This window comes from Colias philodice, chromosome 23 (assembly GCF_061535455.1).
Source record: "Colias philodice isolate Cphi_HAF_F1 chromosome 23, ilColPhil1 Martin Lab GWU primary, whole genome shotgun sequence".
In the NCBI taxonomy this organism is placed as follows: Eukaryota; Metazoa; Arthropoda; class Insecta; order Lepidoptera; family Pieridae; genus Colias; species Colias philodice.
This window is the reverse complement of record NC_143108.1, coordinates 6,676,405-6,695,109: the sequence shown is the minus strand read 5'-3', so window position 1 is coordinate 6,695,109 and position 18,705 is coordinate 6,676,405. Positions and strand designations below refer to the sequence as shown.

Sequence of the window (18,705 nt, the reverse complement as noted above, 5' to 3'; positions counted from 1 at the left end):
ATTTCAGCAAATAATACTCTATTGAAATGTCAATGCTAATGAAACGTCAACAAAATCGAATCCCGCCAAGTTGATTATGAAAGTATTCGATCTGAAAAATATTAATATTTAGAGCTCGGATACAAATGGAATACAGAAAGCAATATCATTTCTACACTTTGTGAACATCTAATAAAATGCGAATCAAATAAATTCCGAGCCAACCGAGCGGCGACGGTGAAAGTTAATTTGAAAATGGAATAAACAGAGGCGAGCCAATGGCGTGCGATCTCGAGGGACGGTCAGCCAATCGGGAGCGAGGGATTTTCGCGCGCTGAATTTTTATTAGCACAGATAATAACACCATTTTGTGACAGCTCCCTTTTTCGTTTTTACGCATTCGGTGTTGCTATACGTGAAATGGAAAATAAATGGGCAAACGTGACTGTTCCTTTATTTAGATATTTGTACTATTGGTGATATTGTTGGAGGGTGGAAAGCGATTCGGGGATTGTTTTAATAAAGAGGCTTTGAGGTTTGCCGCGTCGAGATGGATTCCTAAAGAAGTTTGGGATCTGCTCTCTAATGCAATGCGAGGGGAAAATGTTGTTTGTTTTATAGGGAACTAGTCTGTTCAAATGGGGTATAAATATATGACTGTGATTAAGGATTTTCATAATACAAGACTTATAATATATGGCTTTATATGTGTAAAGTCTTCTTAAGAATGATGAAGCCTTCAAAAAACGGTCAATCGAGGACATCACCATCTACAAACGTCATTAAAATAAATTATTTCGTAGCTACTACAAAAACACATACTTTTTCAAAGAATGTTCTAAAGTCTAAACTTAGTTCTAAAGTGTAAATAATAATGAGCATACTAGAAAATAATACGAGTAACTATACCAAAATTTTGCCATATCAGTTCAGTAGTTTTTATTGAAAAAATATATTTTTTTTATCTCATACCTATACCAATTGCCGATTTTATATTTTCAGTTATAGAAGAATTATTAAAAAAATATTTAGCTCTACATAAATTAAAACAAGTCATATTTTACATTCACTACTATAATAATAATAATAAAATGAGTCATAGCTAAAAAGGTTACGAATTCTGAAACAACGAAAATTCAAAACCCGAGAAAATTAAGCCGAAAATATGCCATTAGCGGAAATAATTCGTGTAGTTTTGTCTTATGAGCAAAAATCTAAAAAAGGGTCTTATGAACCCCCCCTGCCTTAGCTCACCCCCCACCCTTGAGACCTTTCGATATGATCATGACATGTCAGGTAATAACTGTAGCCATTTTAAATACTACACGATATATTTCCGCTAATTATTGAAGTGAAACTTCTTTATCGGGGTTAGAAAAAAATTTAGTGTAACATTTTTTTGTTACGCGTGACATTTTTCCGTTACGCGCTATTTTTTTCTTATCCCTACCAAGCGTAATTCGACGTAGGTACCTATTTCTGTAAAGTTGCATATTATAGTAAATTATTTATTTAAAAATAAGATCATAAAGAAGTTTCACTTCTTACGTGTGTACACTAGTACACGCACACATTTTTACACGCTTTATTACACGCTTTAAATTAGCTTCACCTGTATGTTTGTTTGTAACCGACTTCTTTGGGCGCGATTTGATTTCGTTCAAACTTTGTAGATTTATTGAGGACCGATGACAATACGCTAATTTGATAAAATTTTCTATTTTTTAGTTCGGTTTTCTATAAAAAGCGTGTTTTTTAGTTTTTTTAACTAGGTATTATTATTTTTACTAAATTTCTCGGACTATAAGTAACAATCAAAATAAACGACAAAAACTGAATTTTATTAAATTGAAAATTATTTTAAAGTCCTTAAAAACGCACATACTGTAAGTATTCCAATAAAAATGTTTTCCCATAAAATGCTACCCATTGTACATTGTTAACATCAAGTACTATTAGTTAAGTATGGTTGCGGCACGCGGCGTTGCTTCACGTGGGGTTGCAATTGTATAAATAATGTTGTAACGGGAATAAGTCCTGTTTAATAATTATGTCGGATATAAATCGAGGCATAATTATTGTATTAATTAAAAAACATATTGTTCAATACCACATGCAAAATATGATAATTGTGCAATTAAAACTATTTAATATTTTCGAAAATGTTTATCAACATCTAATAATGCAATTGTTAAACAAATATAATAATATTTTTATCAGTTTAATGGACATGGCACAGAATCCTAAAAGTTTCATTCAATAAAATAATATCCGTACATCAATTTGATACTAAAAAATTATCATACGTTTTATTTTACTAGACCAATGCATTTTATAATAACCCTGGGTTTTATTAAAATTTAAATCATCGCAAAGCTATAAAGAATGCAGATAAACCATGACAATCCTTAAGCTTACCCTTTAATCATTGTAAAAATTAGAATCACTAATAATGAAATTTGCCCAAAAAAAATCCAAACTCTTCCACCATAGGTAACATAAAACCTCTCAACTCAGTATAAGTTACGGTTGCCATGCCAAATAATAGCAAGAATTAAGGCTAAGGGTAGTTCACACGGGCATATTGAGTTCATTAAATTAGGACGCTAATGGGCGGCGCGTGACCACTCACCCTACATAAGTACCATAGAGTGCATAGAGTGGATTGTTTTTTTTTTAATAACGTAGCAAAGGTCTTTGTTCCTTTTGGTATCGTAGAGATTGGAATTATTTTGATTATTTATAGAAAAAAATTGTGCTTTTTTTATGAAATAGATAATATAAATAAGTTGGAAGCAAAATTATTGTTTTGTCTTTCAGATTCTCAAAAATATTATTTTATTTCGATATAGCTAAAAATAATGTGGTAACTATTATGAAATCTTATAAAAACTTCTTTTGTACCCCACAGGGCATAATCCAAAGTGTCCCTACATAGATTTAGAGGCCTCGTTAATTTGAAAAACGATATGAAGAGGGGAAAACCGAAAGTTAATTGTAAAACATTAAATTATATAAAGGTTTTGGGCTGGCCTCGAAAGATCACTTCGATATTTTTTTAATCAACAAAAGACCATATTTTTCATTAGTTATTTGTTTATGAGCTGAAGATATGATAAATTTATTAAAGTTTGTTCTGAAACTTTCTACTTACATTTTTTTTTATTTGAGTTTATAATATAGGTATTTAAAGCGAAGCCAATAGCCTAGGCTCTTGATTGAATAGCGCCGTTTAATTAGCTCTATGTTTAATAATCAACCTTATCGTATAATTATACAACCAGTTATCGTTTAAGAAAATAAAAATTGGTGTTATTTAGTAAAGAGCCTAGGCTTTTAATCGACCTGCTACGTCTTATACTTATGTACTTACTTACAGATTAGGTAAAACTTAATCCAAACATAATTTGCTATGGTCTCTATGGTGGCCAATAAAAACAATATAACATTAAAATAATTGAAACACATATTCTAGAAATGATTTTTTATTGATACTCTCCATTGTCCAATCTCCACCACTTAATTTTCTTACAAAAAGTAGATTTTTCGATCATTTTTAAGCTATTGCATAGCTTCTATCGCGGGCCTTGAGCGCGGGGACCGAATCTAGAAATTCCGTAACGAAAAAACCTCACGCTCCCCACTCCGACGGACACGGAGGTGTGGCTTGAAGGCATGCTATGCAATAGCTTTACCGCGGCAGTCCCCGAGTGCCACACGTCTTTTTTTATAAAGTATCGAAAATCCACATTATTTTCTTGGTATTACCATTTACCGCTCATACTCAAGGACTATTAACAATAAACACAACTAAATTGCGTCCCACTAAAATATATTCATTTAAATACATGCGTGATAACTCATCCATGATAATCTAAGCACTTTTAGTTAATCCCAAAAAAAACATGACAATGTGACATTCACGAATTTTTAGAAATGGTGTTGCCTTACTGAATAATGTCGTCAGTAAAAGTGTTTCTGGTAACACTGATGGTAAGATAATTGTTAATACCTTGAATAGATTGTTGAGTATGTTTTTTTTGGTTCCGTAACATTTTAGAGGTTTTAATTTTGCACTATGTCGATGTAGATGTTGAATGATATGTGTTTGTGTGTAATTCCGGACTAACAAAACTTTCTCTTTACCTTTAACCAGGAATAATACCTCCTTTTATAACCCCATATCTCGTTTCTGCCGTTTGTACAATGATTTATCCACAAGATTCCCCGATTTTGATATATTTGATCATCGAATAAACATATTCAAAGAACATGTCTGTCGAATCTTGAAATGATGTCCTAGTTTTGTTGTTAATGTATTGTATAATGTAACCATTATTTTTATTGTCTTTCTTTTATATGTAATATTGAATTATCGAATTTTTAAATATGAATTTATTGTAATACGCTTTAGATAACTTTAAGCTGTATCCCATTGTAGTATTGTAATTGTACACATTTTGTTGGGTTGCGATCTGCTCGTAAAATTGATGTGGCGCCTATGGACCCGGCAAGATCGTAGCCTGTTGTGTGTATTTAATTTGAATAAATAAATAAATAAATAAAAAATGTATCTAATTATTTAGATACATTTTTATGTTAGGTTTAATAAATAGATACTAAAAGTTCAAAATGTAGCTGCTATGTTAATAAAATGTAAATTGCCTGCAATGAATAAATAAAACTGTGTATTGAATATATTATGTATTTTTCTAAACGTTAGTTAAAAATTACATAAAATTACTTACCTCGTAACATACAATTACCTAACAATAAATGATATTAATAAATTCCATACTAGCTGTGCTCCGCGGTTTCACCCGCATTTCTCCGCTCCTGTTGGTCTTAGCGTGATGATAGCCTTCCTCAATAAATTGGCTATCTAACACCGAAAGATTTTTTCAAATCGGACCAGTAGTTCCTGAGATTAGTGCATTCAATCAAACAAACTCTTCAGCACTATAATATTAGTATAGAAGTATAAAACTTACTCTCACCTGCGGATCCCTAAAGCCTATCAAAGTGAAGAATCGCATCACTTTATGTTCGCGCGCGGGAGCGTTATCAATGTTTAGCAAACTCCATCTTAAAGATAACATTGTGTTTTGCGTCACACAGATCTAAGGATTAACTAATCTCTTGTTTGCACAAGTTTTGGAATGTAAAACTTTTGACACAAATAATACAATATTTTTTTCTAAAAGACAATAAAGTGTTAAGATAGTACATATTAAAATATAGTTAAAAGTGCTTATCAGTTATTTTCCTAGTGCAATAAAATAGGTATAAGTAGATACCTATAATAGTTCACTAAATGGTTGACTCGAAAAAATGTTACTCGGTAAAAATTGAGCTTTCCAATAGAATATATTATGTGTAATTGGATAGAGCCGATTTTGAGTTCATACGTTACATAGAAAAATATTAATCCTACATATTTTTAATATTAGTGTAGATAAAATGGAATTACGTTTGCAGAGAGATTATAACATTGAATGACATATTATGAATTTTATAGTTAACATGCAAGCGGAGCCATAATTATAAAGGTGATATTTAAAAAAAACTCAGATTGGTTATTAACTTATTATATAAACAAATGTTAATAAATTCATTTGCTTATAATAAACATTATATAACTTTATATAAGACTTATTCTAATAATTATATGAGAATTAGTAGCATTATAGATACGAAAACAAAGCACAGGTTATCATAGTTGATAGTTGATATTATATGCTTCTAAGGTTCTAGGAATCATTTTAATATAACTTTCACTTTGTTAATAAGAATAAATGTATTTCATTAATAATTCATTTCATTTATATTTTCATTCAATTTCATTAATAATTAATAATTAATTAATAATATCTTTATTTACAGTAATGAGAATAACTAACATGAGAAATACAATCTTTCGATGATAGAGTTTTTATTATTAATACTTTTTTATTTGGAAAGAAGTTATAAAATTAAAAACTAACTTTTATGACTACTATCTACTCTTTTTTTGCTTCGATAAAAGGTTATTTTGGAGCAATGCAAAAAAAGCTTAATGTGTAATTACATACATTTTGTACTGTTGTTTAAAATTAAATGTCTGTTATAAATGTTTGCACTAATAAATTACACTAATAAAACACCTCTATCATATGTGTCGAACTTATTTTATTCGGTTGCCGAAGTATAGTCTCATGCCTACAGTCTACAGATCTATAGAACCGCATCCATTGTGGCTCAGCCAGCGGACACTGCTGTCCGGTAATCCGCACAATCTTATTGATTCGCTTTTTTTTGTTATGCCCATTTCACACGGACGGCGGTTATGGTGCGTTTTTAAAACATGTTGAAATTAAATACAGAAAATTTAAGAAGGTTGTATTAAATATGTTAGAAATAAGAATAAACCATTATTAAAACCTCATCTAATTTGCATGATAATTTGAAAGATTGTTTAAGATTGCAGGTTTTCTATATTATTATCACAAATAAATTTATACAAGGTTCATGTTATCATATGTATATTTAATTGAAACAGGGCAGGATTTGTAAATTTATACTACAACAAAAACTCAAGTCAACATAAGGTCAAAATCCACATAAGTGGCCAAGTACTAAATTTACATCCAACCTTATAATTCCAGATAATTCCATATAAATTAAAATATAACATTGTGTAACATACAAATAAATCAAAACTATGAAAATTTTCCATATAAAAATACACAATTTAAAATACACTAAAGACACTTCACAAAACGCTACTAACTACCGCGTCTCGTGTGAAGAACCCTTACATTCCTCACACAATTCCCATTGTAACGGTGACCACTCGAGTGTGGGTTTAATACGATAAAACCACTTAAGTACCATTCACGATTCTTAAGCTTTATACACTTTACACCAACCGAAGGTAATTTATAATCTGGCTATTTGCTGTTAAAACCATGGATTGACCGTTGGTGAAAAAAATTGGATCTTGGAATTATAGTGTCGTGGTTAATAAATATCAAATTGTACTTAAAATGATGATAGGTGACAAATTGAAGTTTAAATATATTGTAGGTATGGGACTGTTATTCCGTAGGTAATGTACTACTTACTATAGAACTAGCTTTCCGCCCGCGGCTTCGCCCGCGTTTTCAAAGAAAAACCCGTTCCCGTAGGATTTCCGGGATAAAACCAATCCTATGTCCTTTCTCGGGTATCAAAATATCTCTATACCAAATTTCATGCAAATTGGTTCAGTAGTTAAGGCGTGATTGAGTAACTGCAGACAGACAGACAGAGTTACTTTCGCATTTATAATATTAGTATGGATTATATTAACTGTCGTGTTATGTTATGAAAAGTACCTACCGACTTTTGTGTCGTGTACCGTCGATGTGTAGAATGATGAGAGTTGAGCGGTCTCAACTCTCATCATTCTTCTCATATTCTACACCTACTTAGGTTATTGGAAGGTATGTATTTTAATTAAAAGACTGGGCATATTATTAAAAATGGTTATATCTATTAAATATATCTTTACTCCGCGGCTTCATTCGCCTTGTACCCTGTTAAAAGAAGATATGTGCTAATACCAACTCATTCTGCGCCAAATTTGTAACCGTTCCGATCAGTTTATAATTCAATAACTAAACATTACCTACTCAATGAATTATAATATTAGTAGGAATATAATAGACTAGTAGACTACAATAATTATCTATAATAATTATTTATAGATAACTAGCGACCCGCCCCGGCTTCGCACGGGTGCAATGGCGGCCGGCCGGTACCGCCAAACGCTACGTCCCGCAATTTTTAAATCTGTAATATCTTCGAAAATATTCACTTAAATCATACGGTGTAAAGGGCCATATAGATCTATATTAAATGAACAATGTATTCAAGGTATTTAATTCGTTAAGGATTAATGCTGTATTGGTTAAAATCGCTTCGAAAATTAACCATTATTTGTCGTAAAAAGTAAATGACAAAAAAAAGTTATTGTGTATCCATAAGAGATAGACATAATATATCATCGCGGACTTTTCTGTAGACCTTTTCAATGTGTACAATACTTAGTACATTATTTTGATAAAACTCGAAGGGTTCAGCCTGCGTTTGTAATGTAAGCGGAAAAAATGTAATTATTTACGACATCACATTAGAAACCTCAAAAATAACAGTACTTCTCCACTATTAAATGGATGTTATTATACATATAAACCTTCCTCTTAAATCAATCTATCTATTAAAAAAAGCCGCATCAAAATCCGTTGCGTAGTTTCAAAGATTTAAGCGTTCAAAGGGACATAGGGACATAGGGACATAGGGACAGAGAAAGCGACTTTGTTTTATACTATGTAGTGATAGAGAATAAGGAGGCTAGGAGAGGATGTAATAAATAAAATCGCATGATAAATCCGTTGTATATATTTATTTATTTCATAAAATAACACAAACATTAACAAAAATTATCGATTTTAAAACTACATAAAAGCTTACATAAGCTAACAAGCAGACGAGCAAATTACTAACATACTTTGATTCAATTACGAACTTAAAATAATTTGATTTATCTTACATATTCACATTCATATTATGTATGTATATCCGTCTAAACACACTGAAAAGTAAAGGAGATAAGTCAAGAAGCAGATTTGTGCGTGAAATTCTTGAGGGGTGACTCCACGAGCCTTGATGGGGTGTGTGAATGTGGTAGCTAGAGTGGAGACGGCTTTATTTTATTGTTTCAATGAGATAACTAAATATTATTTGTATTTACACGACTTACATTGTACACAATTATGTGTACACAAAACCATATTATGGTTTTGTTAAAGGAAACTAATATATGTATTAAAAAAATTCTCTTACTGCTTCCATTTTTACTTTCGCCCAACTGTAGTGACGTGGTTTTTTTTATGAGTGATGGGCCTTATTACGAGCAATAATTCTATGCTAGTGACAAGCCGCACTTATGCGTTTTTAGGGAGAAAAAAAATAAAAACGAAAATCTGAAAAACAAATATTTCTCGGTATTCGGAGGTAGTTTTCCAAAAATAATAACTGGATAATATGCGCCCAAGGATGCTTTATAAGACTATATTTATTTAAAATAAATATCTTAGACAGTTAACTACGACTTTAGAATATATTTCAATATTTTTCATGAAAAATTCACCTAAAGTTTGTCATTTTTTTTTAATAAAGTATAAGTAATTGACACGTGGGTGTTCTACTCTTACATTATAAATACATCCCTTGATCGATAAATACAATAAACAGCACAGGGAAAATTTTTTGATCTAATGAAACACAACTTACGTACTGTATATCTGTATTTTACACATTATGTACCTAATTGGATTCAATAAAAACCAAATCCATACTAAGCCAGCCCTTACGCGTCACCTCACTTCATCTATTTTTTCACGTCATCAGTAAATATAATAAAACCGACCCTCGTATGAAGGTATTTCGTGTTATCATATCATGTATATTATATTATATTTATATAATGTGATGTATCGTCGGATATATCACTCACGCATTCCTTTTGTAGGAATTTTCTTTTTGATATAGGGTGTAGAATTTTGTTATAAATCAGGATTTATTATTTTTGTAATTAAACGGATTTTAGTTTGCGCTGACATTGCGTAGTAACAACTAATAAAACAATATTTTCGTAAATATGATACTGAAAAAAATTGTACAATTGTGCATAATGCGCCATATTGTAAACATAACTTTTGACTTGAAAAAACCAAGCAATATTTTAGTCATAAATATGCGTACAACATTAAATTTTCCTATACAGTAGAACTCCAATTATCCGAACTCCGACTATCCGAATCGCCGATTATCCGAATCACAAAAAATTGTCCAAAAAAAGTTAAGTGCGCTATTATTCTTCCCCCCGGCCCCGCGAAGCCAGTGTTTACGCGTCTTGTCTTGACTTGACTTATCTTAACTTGCCGTTGTGCCTACACTGACTTGAGATGTTTAAAAAACAATGATTTTTATTTCTAAACTTGTACATAAGTACATTTTATTTATATTTAAAACGTGAAAATTTCATGTTTCTTTCATTTAATTCATTAAAATATCAAAACGTAGCTTTTATTGTCTCCAATGGCAATGTTTTTTTAAAAATCCGATTATCCGAATATTTGATTATCCGAATGGGTCCCGGTCCCCATTAATTCGGATAATTGGAGTTCTACTGTATTTAATTCTTAAACCTTACAACTCTACACAAAACAGACCTAGCGCCATCTAGTACATAAAACTCAAAACAAAGCTTACAATGAAAACTAGACAATAATTATTAGCGTTACTTTTATACAAATATGTACTAGCTTTCCACCCGCGGCTTCGCCCGCTTTGTGTAAAACATAATAAATTATATACTAAAACCTTCCTCTTGAATCACTCTATCTATTAAAAAAACCGCATCAAAATCCGTTGCATAGTTTTAAAGATTTAAGTATAGGTACATAGGGACATAGGGACAGAAAAAGCGACTTTGTTTTATACTATGTAGTGATACATAACCATAACAAAAAAATCAAATAAAACGCTTCATAATAAACAAGAAAATAGGGGTTAAAACTGTATTCAAGTACATCGATAGTTACATAACATGTATCCAATTACGACACAAATTCGCGCAGCTTAAAAGATTACGTAACACACATTTACATCGTACGACAACAATGCATTATCCAATTTTTACACTTATTATTCACGGTGTTTAGTCATTTACAACGTCCGACAAAAACGAACGGAGGGGGCACGATAAAAAATCGCAGATCTTCAAACAGACTCCGCGGGTGGCAGTATCAATATTATAAACAATTGTCTGTAAATGTGTGTGGAGAAATACACTTTAATAATGTAGTTTTAGGGTATATATTGCTTTATATGTATTAGGACAATGCCTTTACAAAACTGCTCGACTGTAATGGCTACTTGAGTGTTGCAATCAGATTTGATTTTGTCTGGTATGTTAAATCGGTAATAACTTTGATACTGAATCTAAGATGTTATTATCTTGAGGGTTTATAGAATAGATACGGTCGGCTGTTTGCCGCGGCTTGGGTTGGAAATGGGATAAAAAGTACCATATTATGACCCCAGTTACGAAATACATAGTTATATACGAAAAAGAATTTAACTTAAAATTAAGTAATAAGTAGAACATGTTTCCCTCTGCTGCGTAGGAACCTACTTGATATGGAAATAAAATTCAAATCATTTATTGCATAACAATACATTTTTACATACCTACATATTAATGTGCCTCTGGAAAACATACAGCATTGTTATGAAGAAGCAGTGTATACTCAACCATAGATACGGAATGATTTCCATAGACTACATACAACCTCTAGTTCCAATTTATTCCGCTAGACGTCGTCGCTGTCACCAGCAAGGTGATGGGGGAACCAAATTCATTTTTCGAATCATAGCGTTGTGTACTCTCGCCATAGGCGGTCGTTTCAATAAGCATTACTAGTGTACAAGTGTTCAAAAGTGCTAGTGTGTGAATAATTTAATAATTTTTCAAAGTCAACCGTTACTGTTCGTAATGAATTCGCCACCTAACAACGACTTCGAGGCGCCTTCTGGGGCCCCGACGGGCTCGGAAGGCCATCGTTCTGCTGCTTCGCCCTCGTCAGCGAGCCGGAGCGACAACAAACGGAAGAAATGTACTTCAAGTTCGAGTGACAGCGACTCGGACCCGGAGGTCGACGTGCCGACGACCAAGAAACAAAAAACGAGTACTGAGGTAACCGCCGATCCTCGGATCGACGTACTATATGCCCAGGTCAGTTTTCTTACAAATTATTTAATGCAGCAACAAAGTGCTCAAAACATAATTGAGTCTGATAATAATGTTGAAGTACCCGCAACCGAAAATATCGAATTTTTGTCGAATCCATCAACGAGTGCAAACAAATCAATAGATTTAGAATTTTTTTTAGAATAGATAGGCGTATGTAAAACGATTTTTGACGAGAAAAAAGTTCTTAAGCCCGCAAATGAAAAATTATTACGTCAATTAATCGAGCTTCAACAATTTAATTCGCCAACGTGGCCTCATATTCGCTATTCCAAAGCATTAACGGACATGCTAGCCGCGCCAGGTTTTTGTAGTTTAAAAATTAATGACGAAATGTGTTCTTTAAACAAGGGTAAAGATTTCTTATCATCAACCGAAGAAATTATGGCCGCGATTACAAATGCATTATTACAGCAAAGGGAACTATTACAATCGGGCTTACAGGAGCTCATTAATTGGGCCCACAATTCTCAATCAGAACTTAATCCAGATAATCTTTTTAAAAAAATTTCTGACGCGTTTGGTACTACATCTCCGTCATATAAGCTATCGGAACAAACATTACAAATTGTGTGCGGTAAAAGAGCGGAGTGTATCGAAATTAGGAGAAAAAGATTATTAGATGGAATTAGGGATAAAAATATTCAAAGCGCGCTTAGGAATATCCCTCCGAGCGAAGAACATTTATTTAATAAGACCAAACTCTTAACGTTTATACAATCGCTAGGCGGTCCTCACTTTTGGTTACTACCCTCACAATCACAAATTTATAAAAAAACGGAACCACTTAAAAAGAAGTACAAGAATTCGTTACCTTCTACTTCCAAGGCTCAATACCGTTCGAGCAAAAACGTTACTCCAGATACATATAAAAATTCGCAAAGTACTTTTAAAAAAACAAATAATTTTAAACAAACTAAAAATAATTCCTTTCGAAACAAAGAAGAGAGGAAGTGACTATCCGACACACTTCAGGGGGGGTTGTTTAAAAGCTTTCAAGAGCCGTTGGCAAGCTTTGGGCGCGAACAAGTTTATAATTTCGGCAATAACACACTTTCGATTGCCCCTGGTAAAAAAACCGCCATTAATAAGGCCAACAAAGGAAATTATGAAACAGTATTCAACAACCCCGTCCCCTGCAATGTCTCAATCAATACAGGAGCTTCTGGATCAAGGCGTACTGCAGATCGTCACCAAAAGAACTCCCAGTTTTATTTCAAAGCTTTTTCTGAGGAAGAAAAGCGACGGCACTATGCGTCCGATATTCGACCTGCGGGAGCTGAACAAATTTATAAAGGCAAAGCACTTTCGCCTCATTTCGCACTCCACGGTTCCCGAGTTTCTCCAGCCTGGGGACTGGATGATAAAGCTAGACATCTCGTCCGCCTATTTTCACCTGGCCTGCGCCAAGTCTCACCGGCCTTTTATGAGAATAAGTTACCAGCTCCAACTTTACGAAATGACGTGCCTACCCTTTGGCCTAGCGTCAGCACCATACCTTTTCTCTTCAGTAACATGTTGGGTCGCGGAGACTTTGCGTGCAAAAGGTTGTCGAGTTCTAGTGTATCTGGACGACTTCCTTCTGGTCAATCAGGACCAGTCCAAGTTATGTCGTCAGGCTGCGGAAGCCGTGCGGCACTTGGAATATCTGGGATGGCAGATAAACTACCAAAAATCGGTTTTGACCCCCACTCAAGACTGGGAATATTTAGGCATACGATGGCAGACTGCAAAAAATGTTATGTCACTACCAGAGAAAAGGAGAGACAAGTTAGACAACGCCATAGCTCAGGTTCTGAAGATACAACAGGTAAATCTTCTAGAACTACAATGCCTTTTGGGTCAACTGAATTTTGCAAATTTCGTTATCCCGCGGGGCCGATTACATTGTCGCAGAATGCAGATCTTTCTGCGACGCTTCAACAAGAAGAGATCGCGACAGAAACTGCCAGTCCCAGCTATTGTGGCACAAGAGATGACGTGGTGGCGCGGAGCTACCCGGCACAGCATGCCAATACACAAAAAACCTGCCACCCATTTCCTGGCGACGGACGCTTCGGACTTTGGTTGGGGAGCCCAATTGAATGGGAAAACTATGTCAGGAGTCTGGTCAGTCCGTCAAAGAAGGTGGCATTGCAACAAAAAAGAGCTATACGCAGTAGTAACGGCTATAGAAAAGAATGTAGAACTGTTGCGCAATGCACACGTTCTAATTCAGTCGGACAACAGGACACTGATTGCTTATATTCGGAAAGAAGGGGGGACGAGATCGATAGCCTTGTTAACACTAACTTCCAAGTTGTTACAAATAGTGGACCGCTACAAGATAACGGTGAGCGCATATTACCTACCGGGACGGTACAATATAATAGCGGACAGGCTATCACGAGGAAAACGTCCAGCAGAGTGGCATCTATTACCAAGAGCGACAGCGAAAGTGTTCCAGAAGTGGGGACAACCCCAAATCGACCTGTTTGCCACAAGAAAGTCTGCAGTAGTACGGGAATACGTGTCGATAGACTGCAGAGATCTATCAGCAAGTTATATAGATGCCTTCAGCAGGCCATGGAAGTTTCAGCTAGCATGGGTATTCCCACCGCCAAGCCTCATACCACGGGTGCTAGCACATCTAAACAGTGCAACGGGAACGTATCTTGTAGTGGTTCCAGAATGGCCGAAGGCGTTCTGGCTCCAGGACCTGAAGGCCAGAGCCCTGGATCATCCGTACCAGATCAGGAACCTGCCAGAAGTGCTGATAGATGTAACAACACTGTTACCCCCACCACAAGTGCAGACATTAACCCTGAAAGTTTGGAGGATTGGGGGTGGGGCGAACTAATAAAAGATTGGTCTGAGCAGGAAAAGAGCCTGTTAAAGAAAAGCTGGCGAGTTTCCACATTATCAACATATACGCCAGCCCTCAGAAGATGGCTATCCTGGTGTGTCAATTGTTCAGTAAATCCAAAATGTCCAAAGCCAGCGGATATCGCCCGTTTTTTAATACATCTTAACGTCAAAGAGAATTTATCATACAGCACGATATTGGTCCATAAATCAGCTATTTTAACATTCTGCGGTCCTCATATAGAAAAAGAGTCATTTTCAAATTTTATTATTAAATATACCCTTAAAGCAATTGGTGCCTGTAATCCTAAGGGCGCGTTCCCACCGTGTCGTGACGACAGATAATCGTGTAGTTTTAAGTGTCGTGGCTTATATGTTTAAATGGAGGTGTTCACATTTAGAACGACACAATTTACTGTCGTCTACGACAGTTTTTGCAGTGACGACACTTTGTCGTGACAGTGGGAACGGCAAGCACGACAGTCGTAAAACGATATAAAATCGTGGACGGCAACTCTATAACGTCCATTGAACTCAGGAGAGTAAACGCACTAGTAATCACCAAGCGAACGCAGAGGCGACTAGATTTGTAGCTTGCTGATGATGTGTAAACGACAAAGCGACTCCCAGGAAACGATAAAATGTGGTCGCGATCCAATGGGAACAGCTAGATACGACAGTCGCTAAACGATAAAAAATGTTGACGACAAACAATCGTTATAATGGGAACAGGTAGAGACGACAGTCGTCGAACGATAAATTAGTCGTTACGACATAGTGGGAACGCGCCCTAAGGCTGTTAGACCGTTGATTACATGGGATCCGAGAACTGTTCTTGAATGGCTCTCGTCTAACCCGCTAAAGGATACCCTATTTGATATTTCTCGTAGAACAGCTACGATATTATTACTGGCTTCAGGCCGACGGGTTCATGACCTTACATTGTTAAATATATCGGATAACAGTTTCTTTGATAATGGTGAAAACATCTACCTAATACCAGCTTTTGGTTCAAAAACAGATACTCATAGTTCTCGTCAATCAGCTTGGAAACTTGCGAAACATCCGGATAAAAACATCTGTCCAGTTACTCTTGTACGGCTTTTAATACAAAAGAGTTATTCAAAACGTAGTGAAGCTAATAATTTAAAAAACCTATTCATAACATTCGGTAATAAAACTAAAGCTGCTTCCCGTACAGTCATTGGGAATTGGGTACGCTCTGTACTCAGAGACAGCGGAATAAATGCTTCTCCAGGCAGCTGTAGATCGGCGGTAGCATCATTAGGATGGCTGGAGAATCAGCCTATAGACGAAATATTATCACGAGGAAATTGGAAATCCTCCAATACATTTTTTAAACATTATTGTCGTGAAATTGAACTATCTAATGAAAATAATCGAAATTTGATTTTTAATACTTTTACATTATCATAGAATATAGATTCAATGAAAATTAATAAAAAAATAATAAATTGTGTATATTTTTGTAGAATATTGTAACGTTATATTGATTGTATATTGATTCAAAGTTAAAGGCTACTTAAAATAGTATATTATTTGAATTTAACTAAACTTAAAATATTGTGCATATTTATGTGACATGATTTAGTGATTACAAGTAAGAAAACATTTAAAATACTATATATTGTTTGAATGTTAGAAAATAAAAATAAGAACATAAGTAGGAGTTTTATTTTATATTTATATTCATCATAGCGTTGTGTCTTTTTATTTCACCAGCAGATAACAAACACGTCTTCATAACAATGCTGTATGTTTTCCAGAGGCACATTAATATAACGGTTTTACATTACAATAAAACCGATATTATGTGCCGAAAAGGAAAACATACAGCATTGCAGGAAGTCCTTCCTGGTGAAGACTATGATTCGAAAAATGAATTTGGTTCCCCCATCACCTTGCTGGTGACAGCGACGACGTCTAGCGGAATAAATTGGAACTAGAGGTTGTAGGTATGTAGTCTATGGAAATCATTCCGTATCTATGGTTGAGTATACACTGCTTCTTCATAACAATGCTGTATGTTTTCCTTTTCGGCACATAATATCGGTTTTATTGTAATGTAAAACCGTTATATTATTAGCAACCTTATGCAGGTATTGCAATACATAATACGTCATTATATTTAAATCACATCATATCACATACATTTAAATTTAACAATAATCAGATTAAAAAATAACAATAATCTGAATAATGTCGGTGCACGGGCTTAGTGCTTGGCACCGACTTCAAACCTATTTAATAAATAGCACATCTAAATAATATTATGTAGTAATTAAATATAAAATCATTTTTATTTATTACTTTTCGTTTATTACTTTTATTATTTTTAACTTAGATATTTTTAAATAATAGGTACTTTTTAGTGTATTTACACGAATCAAACGAGCCCAAACTCGATAAAGTTGAGTCAATTAATTACCGAGTTCCTATGGCCACCTTCCGATTCCACCATCAAATCAGCTCTATATCATGATAATTTTTCATCGCTATCCAATTTACATACGTATACAAAATTTCAGCTCTATCGGTAACCGGGAAGTGAATAAGTATCGCTAGATTAGGTTAGATAGCTAGATTTCAATTAAGTCGTCAGACAAAAATGCTCATAAAATAAGAACTACTGGGCCTACCCGAATCAAATTTTTATGGGACCAATTCGAAACCATTCCGCATCCTTTTTTTTGAAGTCGGTTAAAAAGGACAATTAATTTGGTTAAAATCTGGTGTTTAGCAGCAACTGCAACGCCGAGCGAGTCGTGTTATCGTGAGTTTTTCTAGAAATCATTCATTTTGTTTAGATTACATGAATATTTTTAATAAATATTATTTTTAATAAATACAAATTATTATACAATTTATGTGGTTTTATTTTAATATCTAACTGTTTTAAAAACGTATTTTTATCAAATAAACAATTTCAGGATTCGCAATTTTAACACAGTGAAAATATGAAACGCCATCTGTAAAACTTTATTACATGTTTTTTTTTTTGGTAAAAAATAAAATGTTTTTCCCAAAAAATATGTCTTAAACATTTCATTAAATTTTTGGCATAGGTAGATTGCATTTTTACTACGGCTTGAAATATAGTTTTAATAATATATTTTAAAATACAATTACCTATACCGCATTTTATAAGCTATATTTTATAAAAGCGCCATCTATGGTGTAGTAGCTAAAATGCGTCTATGGCAGGAAATCATCATTGAGTTAATAGTATTGCTATTCCTCAACAGATGGCGCTTTAACAAAATTCTCATAAATAACTTTTCGTACATTTGTTGATATGAATGTAATAATCCGTGCGCCTAGTAGTTTGCAATGGAAGGATCATATTTATTTTTAATTATTTTTTTTATATTTGCATTCTTAAAATTAGGTGACGGACAATTTTTTTATTCCTTTTTTTCATGAGATTTATACTGAGAAACTTACATTGATATATTAGTAGTAGTAGTATATAGTGATAAAATTGCCTTTCTCTTCGGTAACGGCTTGACCGATTTTATAAAATTTTCTTTGTATTTTCGGCTGGGGATACCCCATATTATATTTTATGCCCGCCCTACCTATTATTTATACCCCTAAATGACTAGGATGTATTAGCAAGAAATCGCTTACCGAGTCAACTACATATTATATTGTTGTTTTTTCTAGTGTTTAGTATTATCATGGACTAATAGAATCTAAAGGTATTATACAATATTTAGAAATTAAAAATTTTAAGGGATTTTAAACGCGATTTTTTTACATTATTATTCCGATGGGGAGACTGAATTAGTCTGAAACAGGCTCCCCGTGACCACGCTCTCTGCGAAGTGTACGTTAAAATCTATTATTTCTAAATATATTTTGTTTTTTTCATATTAAATTGTGTACAATCTTTACTACATCGTCTGTTTACACCCGCTGCTAACCGCTGAAATCTATGCCAGTTAGCATGAATTTTGATGTAAAGATAGCGTAGTAGGTAGGTTTTTCTTTTTAGTTTTTCATTTGAAGTTTTGATTTTTCAT

At 33.9% G+C, this 18,705-nt stretch overlaps 1 protein-coding gene and 1 long non-coding RNA gene across 2 annotated transcripts in view; both read left to right on the top strand.

The window, feature by feature from the left end:
* Positions 1-18,705, top strand: part of LOC149478108 (uncharacterized) — a 175,099-nt gene that overhangs the window by 107,436 nt on the left and 48,958 nt on the right. The window lies entirely within an intron of this gene.
* On the top strand, positions 11,561-16,114 carry LOC149478112 (uncharacterized). Its single transcript, XM_089709648.1, has 3 exons — positions 11,561-11,800; positions 12,908-14,990; positions 15,438-16,114. Exons 1-3 carry the CDS (start codon positions 11,561-11,563, stop codon positions 16,094-16,096), a joined length of 2,982 nt encoding a protein of 993 aa, XP_089565774.1. The 3' UTR covers positions 16,097-16,114.

Coding starts and splice junctions, on each gene's coding strand:
- LOC149478112 (XM_089709648.1), top strand. CDS start 11,561: ATGAATTCGCCACCTAACAACGACTTCGAGGCGCCTTCTGGGGCCCCG. Junction 11,801..12,907: donor TCGACGTACTATATGCCCAG/GTCAGTTTTCTT, acceptor GCCATTAATAAG/GCCAACAAAGGAAATTATGA. Junction 14,991..15,437: donor GGGCGCGTTCCCACCGTGTC/GTGACGACAGAT, acceptor GTTACGACATAG/TGGGAACGCGCCCTAAGGCT.